The sequence below is a fragment of the Miscanthus floridulus genome, chromosome 9 (genome assembly GCF_019320115.1).
Source record: "Miscanthus floridulus cultivar M001 chromosome 9, ASM1932011v1, whole genome shotgun sequence".
NCBI lineage: Eukaryota > Viridiplantae > Streptophyta > Magnoliopsida > Poales > Poaceae > Miscanthus > Miscanthus floridulus.
Genome location: NC_089588.1, coordinates 6,944,685 through 6,967,140, shown reverse-complemented (window position 1 = coordinate 6,967,140; position 22,456 = coordinate 6,944,685). Strand labels below are relative to the sequence as shown.

The window sequence follows — 22,456 nt, the reverse complement described above, 5'->3', positions numbered from 1 at the left end:
GGTGTCAGATTGCGCAGCCTCTGTCGACGATGGGCTGATGGCAACGGCGGCATGCACCGGTGGGCCGGCCAACGTTGGGCGGAGGCGGTGCTCGCCGATCATCGCCATCTCCACTTCCCTCGGCTTGCAGACGCGTGATACTTGTTCGGCCGGCCGGGTTCCACATGAACGAAACACAGCCAGCTACCGTCGAGCTTAGTGCCACTGCAACTGCAGTGTCGCCGCCGCCGCCCGAGCTTGGTGCCGGAAAAGGGAGGCGCTATAGGACTGACGCACGAGAGGGTGGAATGCGAAGGCCATATTGGCTCGGGTATTTCACATCCACAGAACTGAAGGGGTCGGTCGTGGGCTGTGTGTGAATCAGGGAGGCAGGACACAGTGCCGTTAAATTGGGGAGACCAGCCGCCACGCGGACGACACAATTTCTTCCACTCTGCTCGTGCTCTGTGGTAAGTGGTTGGCGTCTGGATTCGGGGTTTGGGGCGGTCGAGGACGCGTATGGGCCCGAGGATGGACGTGTGGTCACACGCAGGGCACGCGTCGCCACTTACCCAGGCTCAGGCTGGATCACAAAACACCGAATGAATCCATGACGAGTACGAGTTGGACACACGGCCTGACGGCCACACAGGGGACGACCTGATTCCGCGCCGCTCGTTGCACACGTCGGCCATGAAATGTATCGTGGAGGCGCAGTAGCTACCGATGGAGGCAGATCCCGGACTACTTTCTATGCTTCTGGATAAAAAAATAAAAAAAAAAGAAAAAAAATCTATTTTTATTTTTTTTAAATAAGAAATAAATCATGTATATATCTTGAAACAACAATGATTGAGTACAAAAATTTGAACTCCTTATAAACTATTATTTACAGGAAAAGCTTAGCTGAATAGTTACTCTCTGCTGTCAGTATGTACAACAAGCAAAGCAACCAAACTCATTGCTTCACCAGAAAGTTTTTGAACTTTCAATATTCTGAACATATGAAGAAAAAATTAACATGTATTGTTTTCCGAGTTTGTATTATGTGAAATAAATGATCAAAAGTGGTAGGAGGTTGTGGTCTTTAGAATGTAGCGCCGTCCTGTACAAGGAATCATTAATTTGATGGTAATCCAAAAATATATGAAAAAATACGGGACTAATCTATGTGGCTACGGAGTACTATATAAGGAGTTGATCGTTAATTAACCGAATGCTCAATGCAAATATAATAAGTTTTATTAATTAATTACAAAGAAAACACAATATCTTTATTGGTCTATGCTTTTCTATGTACAAGATCAGGTATTTTCTCCCCCTGACGCCCCTATTTGGTGTTAGACGAGGTGATTGGTTGCTTAGGTGATGGGGAGCCGTCCCCTATTTGGTGTTACCTTCCTTTGATTAAGGTATCTCAAAGGTTCCCCTGACGCCCCTATTTGGTGTTAGAGGGGGTGATTGGCTGCTTTGGTGATGGGGAGTCAGCCCCTATTTGGTGTTAGAGGGGATGATTGGTTACCTTCCTTTGATTAAGGTATCTGTGTTAGAGGGGGTGATTGGTTGCTTTGGTGATGGGGAACCGGTCCAAAATGGTGAGATGCATACTCAAATCGCGCACCTAGTCGTGTTTGATTGTCTTTGTTGTTGGTCCAGTATGAGATGAGATCTTGTTTGGTTGCATGCATGGATGAGAGTTTTGAGTGTATGACACATGGGCTAGGGAAAAGATGCGAGGCAGGCATCCAAACATGCGGGATGGGGCTCAGGATGGCCTCCTGTGTGTCCTAATATGGCTAGAGGGGGTGAATAACCTATTTAAAAATCTATAAATCAACTAGAGCAATTTGATTAGTATGACAAATAGCGAAAAACAAACTTGCTCTAGCTCTACAAGGGTTGCAAGCCACCTATCCAATAATTCTAGTTGCTATGATCACTAGACACACAATTCACTAGGTCACTACTCACTAAGAGCTCTTGTCACACCCAATTTTAAGAACAAAAGAGGATGTACAAAAGTCTTATGTGCACCCCAGGAACGGTCGCACACATAAGTGGACAAATTGTGAATTGTACCAACACAATGTTTATTACAGAGCGAATAAATATTCAACACATAGTCTCAAACATAGATATAATAGCTACTACGATAACTCTCTTGCGGAAGCTCCAACAGGGACGTCAACTGGTGGACACCAAGCCTAATACTCATCACGGTAATCTTCAATCCAATCTTGATCTGTTACCCATCCAGAATTTTTCCAACATAAAAGATAAAGCAAGGCATAAGTACATGTCGTACTTAACAAGATAACTAAGGGTTCATGAGGCTCAATTAGCTGACACTAGTTTACTGCGGTTAGCATTTAAGTCATCATCAAGTTTAGCATTTATTAACATCAAGGTAGCAATAATCCCAAAACACATGATCAATGAACATGAATAATCAATATCTTAAACAATTAACATAAATGATCATCTTAACAAGTAAAAGTCATTATCCCTTAATGTAAGTGTTCCAAGGTCGCTCGTATCCGTGAGCACGGCTAGCATACCAGTTTGTTAACTCTGCGCAGAGGTGTACACTTTCACTGTGAGTCATGTTTCACAAATGAGTGGGTTAATTACTCCCCAAAACATCGGAAACCATATAAATCCACCCAAGAGCTCGTCTAACCGGCCAGGGCCGCAGGATCATCAGATATAGGAACCCCCCTTCCAATAATATAAAAGGCTGCTTCCACAGCTAGGCTCAACAGGACAGAGGCTGTCCTATACCCAACTCGTAGACCTCTAACCAACTAGAAAAGGGTTTCTCAAGCAACTAGAGCCAGAGCCATATAGCCCTCACAACTGTACGTTAAATCCCGGATAATCAGTTACAAGACAAGTCCTTCTGTTGCTAAAAAGTCATATTGTTTTTGTTTATAGCATATTCATTAATCAAGTTTTAAGATCATGATTGTTGCACTAGCAATAGAACTACCCAATGCAAACCTCCCAGAGTGACAAGGTAATTGAGTATTCAAAAGCTAGGAAATCCTACCATAGGTAGCAAGGAAGACACATGCATATGTATTTTAGTGAGCATCATGAATAGGACAACAAGGAAGGTCCTTAGCTATACTTGTCTTGATCAAAGTTCTCCTAAAAGTCTTGTTGGTCTTGCTGGTCGTAGAAGTTCTCTTGATCACCAACGTAAACCTCACCGTCTGAACTCGATCAACAACACCAAGCAGCAACATACAATCATCCGAGCAATCATACACGAAGCAAACAAATGCTATAATTAGAAAAATACACCACCAGCAAGAAAACAGTTTGAAAAGTGTATAAAAACATTCTACTCGTCACTACGATCACATAGACACGAAATTCACCGAATTTGGATCTAAAACGAGCGAGATATGAATTTTCCAAGTTTTCCTATAAACTATTAATGCATTAAACATAAACTCGAAATTTAAAACTAGAACTGAGCTAACAAGGACACTAACACGTAGATCATGAGATTACGAATCCAACGCAATTTGAATGGATCGAATCGGAGTTAAAATGAGCATTTTATAAGCTTTTGAAATCAGTGGCAAAACTGTAATTAGATGGAACTTGATTTTGAATCTGTTAAATGAAAAATACGTTTTCCAAAAGAGAAAACGTATTCTCTGGAATATGCTTTGGACTGCGGGTTCAAAATCTAAAGAGCTCAGGGGCTCTTTAGCAATTAATCCCTGCGAAAGGGTACCGGCCACTGCTGGCCATCCGATCCAATATGGACGGACCAGATTAGATGAGGGGCGACGGCCGGCCAGAGAAGAAACAACCGGCGGCGGCGCCATTGCTGGGAAAATCGAGGACCTCACCGGTGAACTCATACCGAGCGCTACAGGCCATGATTTTCAATGATTCCGGTGCCAAACGATAAAGGAGGAGACGGGGATCTCACCAAGCAAGAAGATGTGGTCGGGGAAGGACCGAGGTGAACGGCCGGCTCGCGACGGCGGACCTGCAAGTTCGGCAAGCCGGTGAGAGCGGAGCAAGGCGCAGGATGACGAAAGAAAAGAACTGGCGGCTTCACTAAGGCAATGTGGAGCTCGTCAAGGAGCTTACGGGGTTGGCGGAATCACACGAACAACAAATCGCGTGCGGCTGCGGCGATTAGGGTTTTCGGCGGCTCTGCTGCTCAAGAGCGAGGTGGCGGGTCGCTTAGGGCTGCAAAGGGCATCGCGGACGCGGTCGTTCGAGCTTTATAGGGACCCAGACACGTAGATTGCACCAACGCGCAAGGAAATCATGCGGACGGGTCGGTGCCGGGTTCGGCTCAACTCCGACTCAGGGAAGAAGGCGACGCTGACGTGCGGGCCCGGTTCATCAGCGAGACAGAGAGGAGAAAGGAGGCGGGCTGCTGCCGCTGGCGCTCGTGGGCTGACGCTGCGCGGCTGCTGGGCTTCGGCTTGGCCCAAGAAGAAAGCGGCGGCGCTGCTGGACTGGGCCAGAAGAATGGCCCAGAAGACCACTGCGGCCAGCACAAGGAAAAGGCCACTCGGGCCAGAGTGTGGGGTAGGCCGAGTAGGCCAAATCAAGGAGGAATGGGCCTTGCGGCCAGGAACAGTAAGGAAAAGAGCTTCTCCCTTTTCTTTTTATTTCCAGAATTTTTTTCAAAGCAAATCCAAATAGAATTTAAACTCCTTTTCTCTTGCAACAAAAACCAGGCAATCACAAATAACATATGCTCCAGCATGAGTGCATCAACATGTTCCTAAACTTATATTTAATCTTATCTTCACAAAAATTATTTATTTAACTATATTGACAAGTTCACAAAATCACTAAAAAAATCAAATTCAACTATTTTAAATTGATGCAAATTTTTGGGTGTTACAGCTCTCACACTTGCTACACTAAAGAGCTTGCTACAACTAGTTTGCGGGTATATAAATGAGTAAGTAAGGTGATTATACCGCTGCGTAGAAGAGTGAACCAATCACAAGATGAATACTAATTCAATCACTGGGAGAATACCAAAGGACAAGAGACAACTATTTTTCTCCCGAGGTTCACGTGCTTGTGGCACGCTAGTCCCCGTTGTGTTGACCAACACTTGGTGGTTCGGCGGCTTAGAGGTGTTGCACGAACCTCATCCACACAAAATTGGACACCACAAGAACCTACACATAAGTGAGGTAACTCAATGACACGAGCAATCCACTAGAGTTACCTTTCGGTGCTCCGCCGGAGAAGGCACAATACCACTCACAATCACCGGGAGATGGCCACGAACAATTATCGACTCATGCCAATCCTCCTTCGCTGCTCCAAGCCGTCTAGGTAGCGGCAACCACCAAGAGCAACAAGCAAATCCGGCAGTGAAACACGAACACCAAGTGCCTCTAGATGTAATCACTCAAGCAATGCACTTGGATTCTCTCCCAATCTCACAAAGATGATGAATCAATGATGGAGATGAGTGGGAGGGCTTTGGCTAAGCTCACAAGGTTGCTATATCAATGCAAATGGCCAAGAGAGTGAGCTTGAGCCGGCCATGGGGCTTAAATAGAAGCCCCCACGAAATAGAGACGTTAGCTCTCTGTTCACTAAAAAATCGGGGCGACCGGACGCGCCGGTCAGATTGACCGGACGCAGGACCCTAGCGTCAGGTCACGCGATGCATGCCACGTGGCCCCTGCTTCAAATACTGATCGCCCCATCTCAACAGTCATCAGTGCACTTAAGTTGTGACCGGACGCGCTGCTCGAAGTGACCGGACGCACCAACACCAACGTCCGATCATTTCTAGTAAGGTTCCACTTGCGAAAATTCACGACCGAATGCGTCTGGTCATGCCCGACCGGACTCACCCAGTGTCCGGTCACTCAATGTCTACTCTGTGCGCCGCCACATCAGCACGACCGGATGCTGAACAATGTTCAGCCAGAGTCTGGTCGCCTGTGTCCGATCAAGAGACCGAGGGTGGCCTTCATTGCACGCCACTGACCGGACGCAGGACCCCAGTGTCCGGTCACTGCATGACCAGTGTCTGGTGCACTCTGTGAAACCCTGTCTTTTCTATACAGGGCGCTGGTGGCACCGTTGGATTGTTCTTTGGGCCCACAATTTGTGTACCAAGGTCTTTGGTATCAAAATGACCTTCTTCTTTGGGCCCATAATTTGTGTACCAATGAACTTAGCCTTCACACCATTGCCACCCTTAAAAAGCATGTAACAAGAATCAAATCTAATTGAGGATACATAAGATTGCTTGTTCTTGTTAGTCTTGCAATATTGCTCTATATGCCCAACTTGCTTGCATCTATTGCAAAACCGACCATTGGCCTTCACAAAAGCTAGCTTTGGGAGTGACAAAGGCCGTCTTGCTTTTCTTGGGGGTATAGCATAATCCCTCTTTGTTGAGAGAAAACATTTGGCTATCCAAGCACTTTAGCAAGCGGACATCTCCACCATAGGTATTGCCTAAGGCACGAGTGAGCTCATTCACCACCTCCTTGAGGGTCTTATTTTCCACCATTAGTGAGGCATCACAAGTGAAACCATCACTCAAAGATGAAGTTGAAGTACAATTGCTACAAGAAGGGTTAGTGGGAGCAACAACAATGGGCTTATAAAAAGATTTATCAATAATATCATATGTTAGTCCCACATCACAAGACACAATCACTTGCTTCTTCTTGGCTTTCTCCATTTTGACTTGCTCAATGAAAGAGGAGTGAGCATTTTTAAGCTTGGAGTGAGCTTTACCAAGCTTCTCATGGGCTTCTAATTGTCTCTCATGAGTGGCTTTGAGCTCATCAAGAGATTGCTCAAGAAATTTGATTTTCTTGTGTAATTCTTTGCACTCCTTTCTCTTCATCTCAAAGCAAGTGTACACTTGCTCACACATGTTCATGAGCTCCTCCTTGGTGTACTCGTCATCATCATCATCACTCCTACAAGCATCACTTTCACATTCATCATCATCACTCACATCATATTTTACCTTGGTAGGCTTTGCCATGAGGCATGTAGATGGAGTGTCGAAGATGGAGGGCTTGTTGTTGATGGTGATGCTTGCTAGTGCTTTCTTGATAGATTTCTTGCCATCATCACTAGAGCCATCACTATCCGAAGAGCTATCGCTATCCGAAGAGCCATCACTATCCTAAGTGACCACATAGCCTTCACCCTTCTTCTTCTTTTAGAAGGTCATTTTTTTCTCCTTCTTCTCCTTCTTGTTCTTCTTCTTCTTATCCTCATCATTATCACTATTGTAGGGACAATCCGCTACAACGTGATCGGGGCTCTTGCAATTGTAGCATCTTCTCACATATTCTTTGCTTTTAGTGTGATCTCTTCTCTTTCTTGCACCATAGCCCTTCTTCTTCATGAATTTTCCCATTTTGCGCATAAATAGAGCCATGGCCTCATCATCAATATCACTAAAATACTCATCATCACTTGATTCTTTCTTGGACTTACCCTTATTCTTGGATGATGAGCTAGCCTTGAATGCTACAGTGTTCAGCCAGAGTCCGGTCACCTGCGTCCGATCAAGAGACCGAGGGCGGCCTTCACTATGCGCCACTAATCGGACGTAGGACCCCAGCGTCCGGTCACTGCGTGACCAACGTCCGGTGTACTATGTGAAACCCTATCTTTTCTATACAGGGCGCCGATGGCACCGTCGTACTGTTCGCACTGCCGGTGAGGTTTCGAACCCTTACCCCCAAGTGCTAAACATCAAGTGTATCACCTTGTGCGCATGTGTTAGCATATTTTCACAAATGTTTTTAAGGGTGTTAGCACTCCACTAGATCCTAAATGCATATGCAATGAGTTAGATCATCTAGTGGCACTTTGATAACCATATTTCAATACGAGTTTCACCCCTCTTAATAGTACGGCTATCGATCCTAAATATGATCACACTCACTAAGTGTCTCGATCACTAGAACGAAAAGCTCCTATCAAGTTTCACCTTTGCATTGAGCTTTTTGTTTTTCTTTCTCATTTTTCCAAGTTCAAGCATTTGATCATCACCATGCCATCACCATCATCATCATGTCATGATCTTCACTTGCTTAGACACTTGGAGTAGTGCTACCTATCTCATAATCACTTGATAAAATAGGTTAGCACTTAGGATTTCATCAATTCACCAAAATCAAACTAGAGCTTTTACCCCCAGAGTGCGCAACAGATGCCGGCCTAGCTCATTGTACCCCGAGCCGATGCCCCTCTGACCCAGGTCCACCGAAGCCCACAGCATACCCAGGCCTTAGGCCTACTCAACCCAGGATGGCCCCACAACATACCCCAGGCATTAGGCCTACTCAACCCAAAAGACTAGCCTATTTTTTAAAGAGGGAAAGAATGACACAAAAGGTGTGTATCAGGTTTATCATATTGTTTGAGCAGCTTTCTGCATATTTTCCAACATCATATTTACCAATAATGGGACAAGGATAGAGCATGAATATACGTTGACCGACAATGTGATTGACAAGTGGTGATGCTACAATAGTGGCTCTAGCAAGGTGCTTGAGAAAATGCTTCTTGGGTTTGTTGGAGCATCTCCAAGAGATTAGCAAAAAAGACTAGGCAAATTTACTGATTTAGCTACTCTCTAAAATAGATTTGGCAAAAAATACTAGAGTACTCTAACAGACTCTGTAAAACCAAGACGCTAGATAGCTGGTGAGGTAGGCTATCTAAAACTAGAGAGCGAATGAGGTGGGATGGAGAGCAACTAAATTTGGAGAGTCGTTTACATAGTTTGTTAGAGACGGTTTTTCCTTCAATAATAGCCAAATTTACCTTTAGAAAACGATTTGGCTAATCTCTTGAAGATGCTCTTAAGCAACATTTTGCTACGTTGCTTTGGATTCAAACTCTATAGCTAAGTGATCTGAAGACAATTGCTCCATTTAAATGTGGTTTTAATTTTTTTTTCTGCACATAACATGCATGTATCTTGTTGCATAAAATAAACTACAGGTTTTTAACTGCCTCTTTATATTTTATCTGATTAATATCCCAAGTAAAGTATATTATAGCATCAGCATCCCACATCACAAAAGGCCTTTGCTGCCCTGATGAAATTCGAGGCACACTGGGCCTGGCTGGTGCACATAGGCCTACACGAGCGGGCCAGGCCCACATCCATCTCTCCACTCTCTTCTTCAGTTCTTCCCCGTCCGTCTCTACCGAGCAGAGAAAGGAGGAGAAGCCATCTGTAAATCTCAGGAGCGGAGAACCCAACCACCACCACACCTCTCTCCCCCCAATCCGTCTTCCTCTTCCCCATCCGTCCTAGTCTTCGCACGCAGCTTCGCCAGGATCGATTCGCGAGTCCTCTCCCGTCCGGATCGAGGTTCATGGTGAGCAACCTCCCCTCCCGCCCTAGTTTCTCCAACCTAGGATTACTGTTTTACTTCTATACCAATCCAAATCTTCCCTCACCTGCTCAAACACCATGTCTACTTCGCCTCCACTTACCTCGAGTTCCATTAGTTCGCGCGTGTATCAATCTGGTTTGATTGTGTGTACCGTCTGATTAACCATCACTTCCATTCCTTTCGTTGGCAGGTTTACATATGCGCGCGGGTTTACTGATGCATATCACGGGCACCTGATCCGGATGTCCTGTGCTGTCCAGCAGACAGATCTCCTGCTTCCTTCGAGTCCAGTTCATGTATGAACTCTTCCTTTCCCTGGCACGCTGCTAGATATAAAAGGCTGTCTTGGATTTAAAAAGAACCAGATATCCATGTCTGATCAGCAAAGGCACTACGGCAGCTACGAGCTCCTCCCCGCTCAGCCAGATGTGCAGTGCCTGGTCTGCACACAGCCTTTCACTCTGGATGCCGAGGTCACCGACAGCTTCGAAGCTTTAGCCATATGCAGGGAGTGCAAGATGACTGTGCTCAGTGACAGCAACAGGGACGAGACTCCCAGAACTAACCGACAGAGAAGATGGCAAAGGCAAAGGTCCAGCAGGGTGACAGGGCACGAGCCGCCCACGGAGGAGGACACGTTCCCGCAGCAGTTCTCCCAGCTGATCAACTTGGCCAGACAGGGTCATGAGGCGGATGCTGATTCTCCGATGGTTCTGCCACGCCAGCACGCGTCTTATAGTTCTACGCCGAGCCGGTCCCAGAGATGGCACACTTCGGATGATGAGAGTGATGGTCTGAGCTATGCTGATTCTGTGTTTGGTGAGATCGAGTTTGAGTCTAACATCAGTTTTGGTGATGAGGGTGGGGAGTCGGATGCTTCTGTTGATCGCCACGCCACGATTGGGAGGGAAATTGTCATTCAGCTTGATAATGAGAGCTACATGAACACAGATACAGATATTGATCCTATGAATGCTGGAATATACCAGTGGGACTCGGATGATCCTGAAGATGATGAGGAGGATGAGCAGTCGGAAGAGTCTGATTTGGATGAAGCAGGTGACACCATGCAGGAGCACCGGCAGCAATGGCATGATATCGCCCCAAGTGGATTGAATGAGCAGGAATCTGAAGGTGCTGCGTGGACTTGGAGAACAGCTGGAAGCCAAGGAGTAAGCAGGACTGATCTGAGAGTCGACATGGAAGGGCGAGAAATCAGGAGAGTTTTTATTGGGAATCCCGGAGATTATGTTGATGCAAGACAGTTTGAAATGCTTCTCGAGCAGTTTGCCGAGGATAACAATTCCAGAAGAGGAGCTCCACCTGCAGCGGCATCTTTCATTGAAAATCTTTCATCTGTGGTCATCTCCAAAAGCTATGAGATAAACGGTGGTGTAACCTGTCCAGTCTGCAAAGATGACATGCCTGTCACAACTGTTGCCAAACAGCTACCATGCATGCATCTATATCATTCATCTTGCATCTTGCCATGGCTTAGTTCTAGGAATACATGCCCAGTTTGTCGTTACGAGCTTCCTACAGATGACCCGGAATATGAGAGGTCCAAGCATGCAACAGTCAATGAGGGAGGTATCCATGGGGTGGAGCGTACCCATCTGCAGGAAGTTGTTGAAGAAACTTATGAGCCTGAGGTTGATGGAGGTTCTAATACAGGTGGCGATACAATGGAAGAGACTAATACACGTGAACATGCTGTTCCTACTGCACGGCAGCCAAATGGAGCACATGGGCGTCATAGATGGCTGTTTATTGCAGCAGCTCCAGTTGTAAGTCTTGTCAGTTTAGCTCTAGTTTTGTGCTTCACCAACCCAGCTGGCAATGTTAGAAGGCAATTGTGCCGTAGATCCCAGACTACCACTACGACACATGTAGACACAAGAAGTTGGTGGTCTATGTTCTAAATATTCAGTGCATACCTGCTGATACCAAATGTCTGTGTGATGGCGTGTGCTTGTTGCCAGTGTTGTGTCACTTGTGTATGAAAAGGTTCAAGATTAATTTGAAGTTCAAACTTTGTGTCTGCTGACGTGATCCACCAAGGAGTTCTTGTACCCAAGTTCAGTCAGTTCAGCAAAACAAATACTGATGATTGCTGCTGTTGATTAATAGTTTGTATGTTTGGTTGCTTAGATTGTAACTTCAAGCATGTAACTAACACTCTGCCTGAAAGTTTACCCATGCATTCATCAGTAAGTACCTAAAATATCTGTTGTCTTGTAGTCTCATTGTGCATGATGCTTGTTGTAGTTTGACTGGTAATTTGCAAGTCCTATGAAACTTCTGCTTTAAATTAAATATGCTTAACTCTCCACTCCAAAGTTTAATCCATGCCTTAAACAATCTATTGCTGACCTTGTTTTTTTTTTCTTCTGATATTTGCCTTATGTTAAAAAAATATCTGTTCCAACCATGAGGTAATTCCTCATTTATTATTTGAAGCTCACTCGTGTTTTATTTGTGACTTTTTTCCTCATTTTCTTTCTTTCTTTCTGATATAAAACTCTTGCCTAGATTAATCTAGTCTCCTGTGTCATGCTAGTTACATAGTGCAGAGTTATATGTAGTAATAATATATGGTGGCTGTATGTTCTCACGAAGTAACACAGGAAGGGAAAATTTTGCAAGCAGAAAGCCTTAGGGTCCGTTTGGTTGAGCTTTTGGCTTTGGCTTTTGGCCCCAAAAGCCAAAAGCCCAACCAAAGGGGCTGCTTTTTCAGGTGGCTTTTTCAGAAGCAGCTGCTTTTCCGTAGTACAGTTTTGAAAGCTGGTTTGACCCTGCTTTTGGCTTTCTGCTTTTCGAAATTGGTGGAATAAAAAGCTCTTCCATAGTTGTTTCAAGAGAGATAAAGATAGAAGGTATATTTTATACTTGTTTAACCAAACAGCTTTCAACTTTTCTACAGCTCACAGCCCATAGCAGTTTTCCCACAGCTCACAGCCCACAGCAGCTTTTTCCCACAGCCACAGCTCAACCAAACACACCCTTAAATCAAGTTGCTAAAAGTCTAGTGATGAATACTTGCCATGTTTTCAAGGTGGCATGTTTCTGAAACTACGTGCTGGAAGTGATCTAAACAATGAGAGAACGTCAGTAGGTCAGGAAAAGGACAATCATTCACCATTATTAAAACAAGTATATGGGTAAATGGGAGTCAGTAGGTCAGGAAAAGGACAAACCACCACTCGTTTCTTCAACAAGGATAGGAACAGATGGGAGCTTTTTTAAAACTGGAATATATAGGAGTTCATTACTAAGTATTTTAAGCTAGAAGACTATACAAGTACTGATTGCCTTGTATGTTTGACATAAGACTCATTTGTTCCTCTCATACTTCCCCCTCTAATGGAGAAACTACTTGAGATAGTTCTAGTTGTTTCGACCATACTTCTTGGCTTAGCTCTAGTTTACTTATATGAAGTCCTATGGCTGAGGCTGGAGAAGATAAGGAAAAAGTTGAGGAGGCAAGGCATAAACGGTCCTAAACCTACTTTGCTCTATGGCAACACCCAGGAGATGAAGAGAATCCAACAAGAACTCAAGTGTGTGCAGAGGCAAGACAAAGACATGAACGGCTACATATCCACCATCTTCCCTCATTTCCTTCTCTGGAGGAAGACATATGGTATGTATAGAATCCCTTGCTTTTGCTTATCTGTTTATATAAGGGTCGCTGCAATGAGACTGATAGCATGATCGTGATTGTTTACTTCATTCTGGAATCACAACAGCTTTCCATAATCGGAAGCTAGAAACATAGTGTTCATAAAAGGCTAGACAGTAAGGTTAATTAACTATGCTTGAAGATAACTCTGCATCGGTCTCCCAAATATGAGGATGGCCAGAACCTTACATCATATACTTAGCATTTAAGTAAGTCTTAGATTCCTTTTGCTATGTTAATCATCTTGTGTGAGCATGCTTTTTATAAGAGAATATAATTGGAGGAATATTAATATATTGCATTGGGCCTCATGGGCTGATTATATAGAGTACATGGGACTAACATCTCACATGATTAGGCAATGTGGTACTATTCCTAATACTCTAACAGCCCCTAGGCTACCAGCCGAACAGGCTTGCTTCGCTGGCCTGCTCATTGGCGAGGCGCCGAGCGACCTCGTCACCCTGGAGCGAGGTGGCGGAGCTATCTTCGTCGCCCTTGGGGGTTGTTGGAGAGGACGACCCCATGGGCGGGCTGCGCGGCTGTTTGCCGGCACGCGAGGGCGCTGCGCGGCTGGTGCCGGCGCGCGTGGGGTGGGTTGGGCAGCGGAAGACCTAACCTAGTTTGATACCATATAAGAGAATATAATTGGAGGAATATTAATATATTGCATTGGGCCTCATGGGCTGATTATATAGAGTACATGGGACTAACATCTCACATGATTAGGCAATGTGGTACTATTCCTAATACTCTAACAGCCCCTAGGCTACCAGCCGAACAGGCTTGGTGCCGGCCCATAGCAGGCCCCTTAGGCGCCTATTCTAACACTTTTCATGTCCAGAAATCCCCAATAACAAAGATGACAGATGTTGATGGAAGATCATTCAGTCTTTGCCACTATGAGTATTAGGCTATTATCTTGTTTCAGGATCACAAACAAGAATGCAGTTGTATTTATCCCCTTGCCTATCTCTATCTGTCACTGTGCAGCTAGTTCTATACTTGAAGCTATGGACCTCCATTAGTAAGTTCCCCTAGGAGAAAATTTAGAAGTTCACTAAATAACATGTTCTGAAGTCTGAACTGATAGTGATAGCCAGATTTTGTATCAAGTATGGTTATTTCATATGATCAGATATTTACCTTAATTAAATCCTTACATTTAGTTTGTGTACAGATAGTTGCCTCAGAAAAGACATCCATGAATACTTTGTTTTCAAGTGGACCCAAATATTAAGAATGAGTACTCTACTCTCTGAAGTTCAGTACTGTAAGTTTGTCCACGAGTAAGTAAGTAGGTTCTGTAGAAACCGTGGTCTAACATTAAGAAATATTTAGCTAAATGATTGTGTAGCTGTCCTGGGAATTTTGGACCTTGTTGTAGCTGAGAGATGCTTGTGACTTGGGTTGTCCTGTCTTGTGAACATTCTGTTGAACTTTCGCAATCAATGTATGCAGTTATAAGTGGTTGACTTTTGATTCATTTAAGTTTCCATTATGTATTGTTCTGTCATTATCTAAATATTTCAGTTCAGTTTGTTATGTCATTACATGGTGTTTGAAAATTGGAACAGGGCCCGTGTTCCTTTACTCAACAGGAGTTTTGGAGATATTGCATGTTGCTCAGCCAGAAATGGTAAAAGACATGGGCCACTGGACTCCATCAGAGCTAGGGAAGCCACAGCATATAATGAAATCACGAAAACCTCTCTTCGGATTAGGTATATTGATAGCGAATGGCGACCTTTGGGCCTATGAGAAGAAGATCCTGGCACCACAATTCTTTGCAGAAAAAATTAAGGTTCTTAAATTTTACTTAAAAAAGCCCATATAACTGTATCATCAGCCTAAGCCTAACCGTGTTGTTCCTACCCTAAGCCTAACTGTCTTGTTCCTACAATGATAGGGTATGATAGGGATGATTGTGGATGCAACCATTCCGCTGTTACAATCATGGGAGAATATGCTTAATAGCACAGGAGGTAGTCAGGAGATCTATGTTGATGGATACCTGAGGAACTTTTCGGCTGATGTGATTGCTAGAGCTTGTTTTGGGAGCAATTTCATAGAAGGAAAAGACATATTTTGCAAGCTCAGGCAGCTCCAGAAGTTAATTTCTCAACAGGATACATTTGTTGGGCTGTCTGCACTGTGGTAAGGGACTTTTGAATTTTTTTTTTTTTTTTTGAGAAATTACGAATGCAATGGAAATGAACACCTTGACTGGTTATTAATCTTGTTCTATTGCAGGAAATACTTGCCTACCAAGAGAAACTGGGAGATACAAAAGCTGGAACAAGAAATCCGGTTACTAATCCTGGATCTCTCAAGGGAACACAGCAGCAAAGGCCGCAGCTATGCTGTCACGCACATGTCCACATATGACAACCTTCTGCATGCCATTGTTGATGGTGCAAACCAGTGCCCAAGCTATTCCAGTGCCCCTGAAGATTTCATCGTCGACAACTGCAAGAACATCTACTTTGCTGGGCATGAAACTACAGCGGTCACTGCCACTTGGTGCCTGATGCTACTTGCTGCACACCCAGACTGGCAGGAACGTGCGCGGGCTGAGGCTCTAGAAGTGTGCTGTGGACAGACAGTGCTGGACATTGACGTCCTTCGGCAGCTGAAAATAGTAAGAGACTCTCCTCATTCCTGCAGGTCTAAATCTTTCTTTGGTGATGCACATTAAAAGTGGCATTAAAATCTTTTGAAGCTTACAATGGTGATACAAGAGACTCTCCGGCTGTACCCTCCGGCGTCACTAATCATGCGTGAAGCCCTGACAGACATCAGGCTTGGTGGAGTTGACGTCCCTCGTGGCGCCATTATCCAAGTAGCCATTTCAATGCTGCACCTTGACCTCGAAGCCTGGGGTCCAGATGCTAACGAATTTCATCCAGACCGGTTCGCGAATGGAGCTGCTGCGGCGTGCAAGCCGGCCCACATGTACATGCCGTTCGGATACGGACCAAGACTGTGCACCGGGCAAAACCTGGCAATGGCAGAGCTGAAGGTTCTTCTTGCACGCCTGCTGAGTAAGTTCTCGTTCTCATTGTCACCTGGGTACCAACACTCTCCGGTGTTTCGGTTGACCATTGAGCCAGAGTTTGGCATGCCCCTTGTGGTGACAAGGCTGCCATGATCTCTGTTTCTGAATAAGTTGCTTCCTCTACGTGAATTAAACTTGTACAATGTGGGCTCGTATATAATGTTCAAGGAGGCTGACCTTTGATGCACTTGGGCTCATCAACTAGTGCTTCAGTGGAAGCGACCACAAGTCAACAAACCTGCAACACCCAACCACCATAACCAAACACCGAATTTGATGTCTGGTTGTGCCTGGTGCTACCACTTTATTTGAAGTTCCTGATGTTTCTTCTATATTAGTTTGTTCTTGTGACGAACTAATCAAATATTTTCCTACACTACAATTTTCTGGGCTCAGGAGAGCAGACTATATTTGATACTTTCTATTTCTCAACTGTGCACCACTTATAGGCATGTTCAAAACTTGTGATGTAAACTTAGTAACTGCCAGCTTCAGATTTTGAAGTTCAGCCATTCTCTGATTGGTGCCATGACAATGTGGTCTATGGTCTTAGAAGAACCAACTTGCCTCCAGCATGCCTTGTTTTAAGATAGGGTAGCATCCAGTGGTGGCACCGGAGGTAATCATATTCATATTCTTTTAAAATAGAAACATATGCTTATTTTGTTGCTGTTCTTTTTCTGCTCTAAAATGTCATGGCCTGTCACTGAAATTCGACCAAAGAAAGACATTTGACTACCCGGTATTTTCAAGCTATAATTGGCATTGTGATTTGTATCGTTAGGTTCTGTATGTGTATATAACAAGAACAGATGGAAAAAGGCACATGGAAAAGGAGATAATATTTAAAAAATTATTTTATTTTATACTAAAGGCAAATGTCTAAACCCAGGTTTGCAGTATGGGACCTTCTTTGCAACGCTGGGATTTTATAGGAATTATGCTTGAATTTTATAGAAATCGATTCACTTTATAATAGAAAAAACACAGAAACCAGGAAAATATTGTACGGGCCTTAGCCCACCTGCAGATGAGCTAGGAAAAACCGCCGGCGTCACTACTCGCTAGCAGTTAAAGATGGCAATAGAGACCCGATACCCGACGGGCAAAAAACTGAAAAACTTCACGGCTCCGGAACGGAAACAAACACAACTGCAAAAACTGCTGGCAACCTAAAAACAACCGACTAATAAAGCCGGCTGATAAATCGACTGAAGCTGTTTTGTTGTGAGAGAAAAACACTGTAGATTAGGGAACAGGCCTTGCACCTCTTGTGAAACCACCACAGCTTGATCAAACAAACAAAAAAAAGTTGGCAACTACTCCTATGATATATATAAATAAAGAAACAACTGATAAACACCAGCATCTCCGACAAACAGCCACGGCTTGTTTTTCCTGTCCCTTCCTTTCCTTGCTCTAATTTTCCTTGGGGATTGATTAGCTAGGACAGGCGGCAACCTCACTCACTGGGACCAACTCTCATCTACTCCTTGATTAGGACTAGTCTATCTAAGCCCTTTTTTAGTTGGCCGGAATCGGCGCCGCCAAAGTACCGTAGCGCACTGTAGCATTTCGTTTGTATTTAGTAATAATTATCCAACCATTGACTAATTAGGCTCAAAACGTTCGTCTCGCAGAGTACAATTAAACTGTGCAATTAGTTTTTTATTTCGTCTACATTTAGTACTTCATGCATGTACCGCAAGTTTAATGTAACGGGGAATCTTCTTTTTGCATAGTGCCAAATTCAGGAGTTTGGGGAACTAAATAACCCCTAAAGTATAATAACCCTTCTCTCTGCTGTCTAGTCTTAATCATCATTTTTTTTTCTCTCTGAAAACTGCCGTCACTACCATTTAGTAGCATTATCAGGATGTGCTGCGCTTGCACATATGCCTGTTCGTTGGTTGGTTTCTGAGCTGGTTTAGGCTGGCTGGTGCTGATTTTATGTGAGAGAAAAACACTGTTGGTTGGTTGGTTTGGGCTGATTGAAACCAACCAGCGAACCGGGTGATGGACATACCCAAGTCCCTAACCACCTGCTCTCGTCACAGCAAACAGACAGAGCTGAGCTTGTCCGTGCGCCCCTAGTCTTTCCTTTCTCTTGTTTTTGCTTTTTTGGGTGCGGCACCCGGGAGCTTTATCTCCAGCTTTCCAGGTTCCCTGCTCACAGGCACAGGCACAAATGGAAGGCCTCTGCGTCTCCTCTCTGCGAGTGCTATGGCTGACCCTGCTGCCTGCGGTCTTGATCTGCGTCCTCCTCTTCTCCTACCTGTGGACCTTCCTATGGCTGAGACCGGAGAGGATCAGGCAGAGACTGAGGCGCCAGGGAGTGAAGGGCCCCAAGCCTTCTCTCCTCCTGGGGAACATACCGGAGATGAGGAGGATTCAGAAGCAGCTGGCCGAATCTGACCACCAAGAACAACAAGAAGCAGCAGCAGGGGGCAGCCATCGCTTCTCCTCCAATTACATGGCCGCTCTGTTCCCTTACTTCCTCCACTGGAACAAGGTCTACGGTATGTCGCGCCAACCCAACTTGTGCTGAATTGAATTGTTGCCTATTTGTTTCCAAATACCATTTTTGCATTTGTTTCGAGCTAAGCAGTGGTTCTACTTTTACTTACTTTCTGTTCCTGCAAAATTGCAAATAGAGACACATCATGTTTCTGTCATAGCAGAAGCTTTAAATATCATGCAAGCAAAGCAATTGTCACATTGTGCTAGGTTCCATCTACCTGTATTCCACCGGAAGCATCCAGTCTTTGTTTGTGACGGATCCAGACATGGTGAGGGAGCTGGCCAACTGCAAGTCTTTGGATCTTGGAAAGCCTCGCTACCTGCAAAAGCAGCTTGGAGCGCTTCTTGGCACAGGAATCTTGACGGCAAACGGTGACCTTTGGGCACATCAACGGAAGGTGATCGCGTCTCACTTCTTCATGGACAAGGTTAAGGTAAAAATTCAGCCTTAGCAATGAACCTGTCAGTTGATGACAGAATGATTCATACACCTAGCTAGTGTTCTGTCTGGAACTCTCCTTCAATACAAAAATTATTTGTGGTTAGTGCTTACACACTAAATAAATTGTCTGTCATAATAACAGTTTGTAGTGGTGAATATGCGCAGGGAATGGTGGATTTGATGGCAGAGTCTGCAGATGAAATGCTGGTCTCATGGGAGGATATAGTTGACAGGGGAGGTGGCAGTGCAGAGGTGGTGGTTGATGAGTTCTTGAGGAACTTCTCGGCTGATGTCATATCAAGAGTTGCTTTCGGGAGCAGTTTTTGTGAAGGCAAGGAGATATTCAGCAAGATCCGGCAGCTTCAGGTGGCAATGGCAAAGCAAGATATATTTGCTGCTCTTCCTGGTACTAGGTATGCTGAGAAAAAAAAAACTTCATTTGCACATTTTTTGTTTGTTTGTTGAACTAGTATCACCGCCACATGCTATTACTTGTGATATATACGATTTAGAAATCAGAATGCAATCGAGGGACAGAAATTGAGAGGGTAATTGAAGCAAAGGCTTCTTTTCTTCCTGAACTAATTCTGCACTGTGTTCCTTCAACATTAAAAGAAAAACTCTGCCTGCAGTGCATGAGCTCCTCGATTAGCAATATGAGCTTATCGACATACCTGATGAGGAACATTTTCATGTATCCTGCTTCGATTCTTGCAAAAATTTTCCTCCTGGCCTGAATAAGATGTCGATTCATCAGATACTTACCAACAAATCGCAACCGAGAGATTCGGAGGCTCGGCGCAAGCATCCGGGACCTCATCCTGGACATAGTGAGGAGGCACGAAGAAGAACACGATCCGCAGGCGACATCATCTGCGAGCAACGGCGACGGCCTCCTGCGTTCCATCGTCGAGGGCGCCAAGGCCGCCGCTGGCGCTTTCAGTCCCTGCACGGCTGAGGACTTCATCGTGGACAACTGCAAGAACATCTACTTCGCGGGGCACGAGACGACGTCGACCACCGCCGCCTGGTGCCTGATGCTCCTCGCCGCGCACCCGGAGTGGCAGTCCCGCGCGCGCGCCGAGGTCCTGGAGGTTCGCCGCCATCAGGGACAAAAGCCGGTGGACGCGGACACGCTCCGGAAGCTGAAGACGGTGACGATGGTGGTGCAGGAGACGCTCCGGCTGTACCCGCCGGCGCCGTTCGTGACGCGGGAGGCGCTGCGCGACCTGACACTCGGCGGGCTGCACGTCCTGAGCGGGACCGGCGTCCGGGTCCCGATAGCGCTGGCGCACCGCGACCCCGCCGCGTGGGGACCGGACCCCGACGGGTTCGACCCGGGGCGGTTCGCCAATGGTGTGGCGGGCGCGTGCAGGCCGGCGCACATGTACATGCCGTTCGGCGTCGGCGCGCGCACCTGCGCCGGGCAGAACCTCGCCGTGGTGGAGATCAAGGTCGTGCTGGCGACCCTGCTGCCCAGGTTCGAGCTCGCGCTGTCGCCCGGGTACGTCCACCGCCCCGCGTTCAGGCTCACCGTCGAGCCCGGGAGCGGCGTGGCCCTGGTGCTTAGGAAGCTCTGCTCTGCTGATTGATTGCAAGCATGGCGTCGCCGTTGTTGAGAAGGCTGGGAACGAACGTGTCGTGAGCTACAGTTGCTTGTTGCAGTACTGGTTCACATGCACGATGGAAACTTTGAAAGTAGCTAGCGACTCTGTAGTTGCTTGTTGCACACGTGGCAGTGCTGTGCGTTGATTCCTTGAAGAAATATCAAACTTCGTTCATCTTATCCCATATTCGGTTGGGTTGACTTGTTTTTTTAGTCAGAGCAGTATTTTTTTCTCACAACGATTCAGTCAGAACAGTGTTTTTCAGTTAGTTTCAGCTAAGATTCAGATCAACGAACGGAGCCTTTAGTTTCTCCCTAGAAATTTACACCCTATCGTCTTGAATGTTTGACACATTCATAGAGTATTAAATATAGACTTAATAAATTTGCCACACGGTTTACTGATGGATTCTGTAATTTTTTTTATTAATATCCAAACACCCTATGCGATGCCTTCACGTAATATTCGACGTGACACCTAAACACCACCTAAATAACACTCTTCGGCCAAATAAAAAATGAAGATGTCAGGATGGCCGAGTGGTCTAAGGCTATTCGCACTCGTCAACCTCTATTTCTATACTCTAAAAAAATATTCTATCCTAGTCATCGAGATTATCTACTCTATATCCATTTCTTCCGCACCCATGTTATCTTTATTCCATACTCTATACCCACTATTCCATATTTTATTCCCCTCCCTCCCCCTTTCTCTCTCTCTGCTACAGTGTCACAGCAATGGCGCGAGAGGAGCCTTGCTGATGTGGTGGACGGGATAGCGTTCGTCTCCCACTGCGCTAGGTTTGAAGATGTCCTGTAGCAAACGGAGGGACTGGGGATGAAATAGAAAGCAGCGGTGCGAGCCTTTCCTCTGTATATTTTCAGTACAGGCTCGGTTCCAAGCGCGTGGTGCGGACAGTCTAAGGCGTCTTACTCAAAGTTCTGATCCTCTAACGAGGGCGTGGGTTGAAGACCCACTTCTGACACGTTCACTATCTTGTATATTCTTGTTTTTTGTTTTTTTATGGTAAATCAAACCAGAGCTCCTTTTTTTATGGTAAATCTTGCAACGTGCGAATCTCATAGTGGACCCGATGATCCTCGAGCGTCGTAGGCCCTGAAAGCCCACGGAGCAAGGCTACCGCAGCAATGATGATCCTTCGATTTATGTCGTGGGCCATGGCACACGTGCGCCCACCGTTTCCATGGTGCTCGATCTCCCGATCGAGCTCCACGTGTTCCTGCTCGAGCTAGAGTTGTGCTTCCTCGAGCTCTAGGTGTTGTGCCTTCAGCTGCTCCACTCATAGGCGAGATGGGGCCCCTGTCTCCCCCTCAACCTCATTGTTGAGGTTATTCATCAGGGTAGCCTCCTCTTCGTAGATGCTTTCGACATGTCCCTTGGGGATACCTGCCACGAAACACTCATGAGAGGGGTGATGACTCCCCCTGCTAGAGTCAGAGCTGGACGGTGACTCCGATTCTGCAGCAAGGAGGTCGTGGAAAGACTCCACGACATATTCGGTAATCCCCATGAACTCATCGTTCATGGGGGATGGAGGCATGTGTTGCACCACGAGGTGGCCATCAGTCTTTGTGGCGTTACGGAGACCGAACGGGAGCGCTGTCGGGGCGCTCCGGATGAGGTATTCCGGAGAGAGCGGCTCCCCTCCGGCAAGCTACGCCAAGACATTGGCGAACGAGAAGGTGAGGTGGCGCATGTCCTCCCAGGATGGCTGGGGTCCCAAGAAGGCACCGAGATGGCGCTCAAGCCTCC

The 22,456-nt window shown here is 45.7% G+C and overlaps 2 protein-coding genes and 1 pseudogene across 2 annotated transcripts; all 3 read left to right on the top strand.

The window, feature by feature from the left end:
- Positions 1-9,204: 9,204 nt before the first annotated feature.
- LOC136483352 (uncharacterized) lies at positions 9,205-11,974 on the top strand. Its single transcript, XM_066480378.1, has 2 exons — positions 9,205-9,356; positions 9,565-11,974. Exon 2 carries the CDS (start codon positions 9,746-9,748, stop codon positions 11,294-11,296), a length of 1,551 nt encoding a protein of 516 aa, XP_066336475.1. The 5' UTR covers positions 9,205-9,356; positions 9,565-9,745; the 3' UTR covers positions 11,297-11,974.
- A 717-nt stretch (positions 11,975-12,691) lies between these two features.
- On the top strand, positions 12,692-18,113 carry LOC136483351 (cytochrome P450 714C3-like; annotated as a pseudogene).
- Positions 15,979-20,910, top strand: LOC136483350 (cytochrome P450 714C2-like). The gene is made up of 5 exons (XM_066480376.1): positions 15,979-16,100; positions 18,291-18,633; positions 18,842-19,068; positions 19,242-19,489; positions 19,834-20,910. Exons 2-5 carry the CDS (start codon positions 18,303-18,305, stop codon positions 20,666-20,668), a joined length of 1,641 nt encoding a protein of 546 aa, XP_066336473.1. The 5' UTR covers positions 15,979-16,100; positions 18,291-18,302; the 3' UTR covers positions 20,669-20,910.
- Positions 20,911-22,456: the final 1,546 nt, after the last annotated feature.

Excerpts from the sequence above, each read along its gene's own strand:
- LOC136483352 (XM_066480378.1), top strand. The coding sequence starts at position 9,746 with ATGTCTGATCAGCAAAGGCACTACGGCAGCTACGAGCTCCTCCCCGCT.
- LOC136483350 (XM_066480376.1), top strand. The coding sequence starts at position 18,303 with ATGGAAGGCCTCTGCGTCTCCTCTCTGCGAGTGCTATGGCTGACCCTG. Across the intron at positions 19,069-19,241 it reads TCTTCATGGACAAGGTTAAG|GGAATGGTGGATTTGATGGC; the intron begins GTAAAAATTCAG and ends GAATATGCGCAG. Across the intron at positions 19,490-19,833 it reads GCTGCTCTTCCTGGTACTAG|ATACTTACCAACAAATCGCA; the intron begins GTATGCTGAGAA and ends TCGATTCATCAG.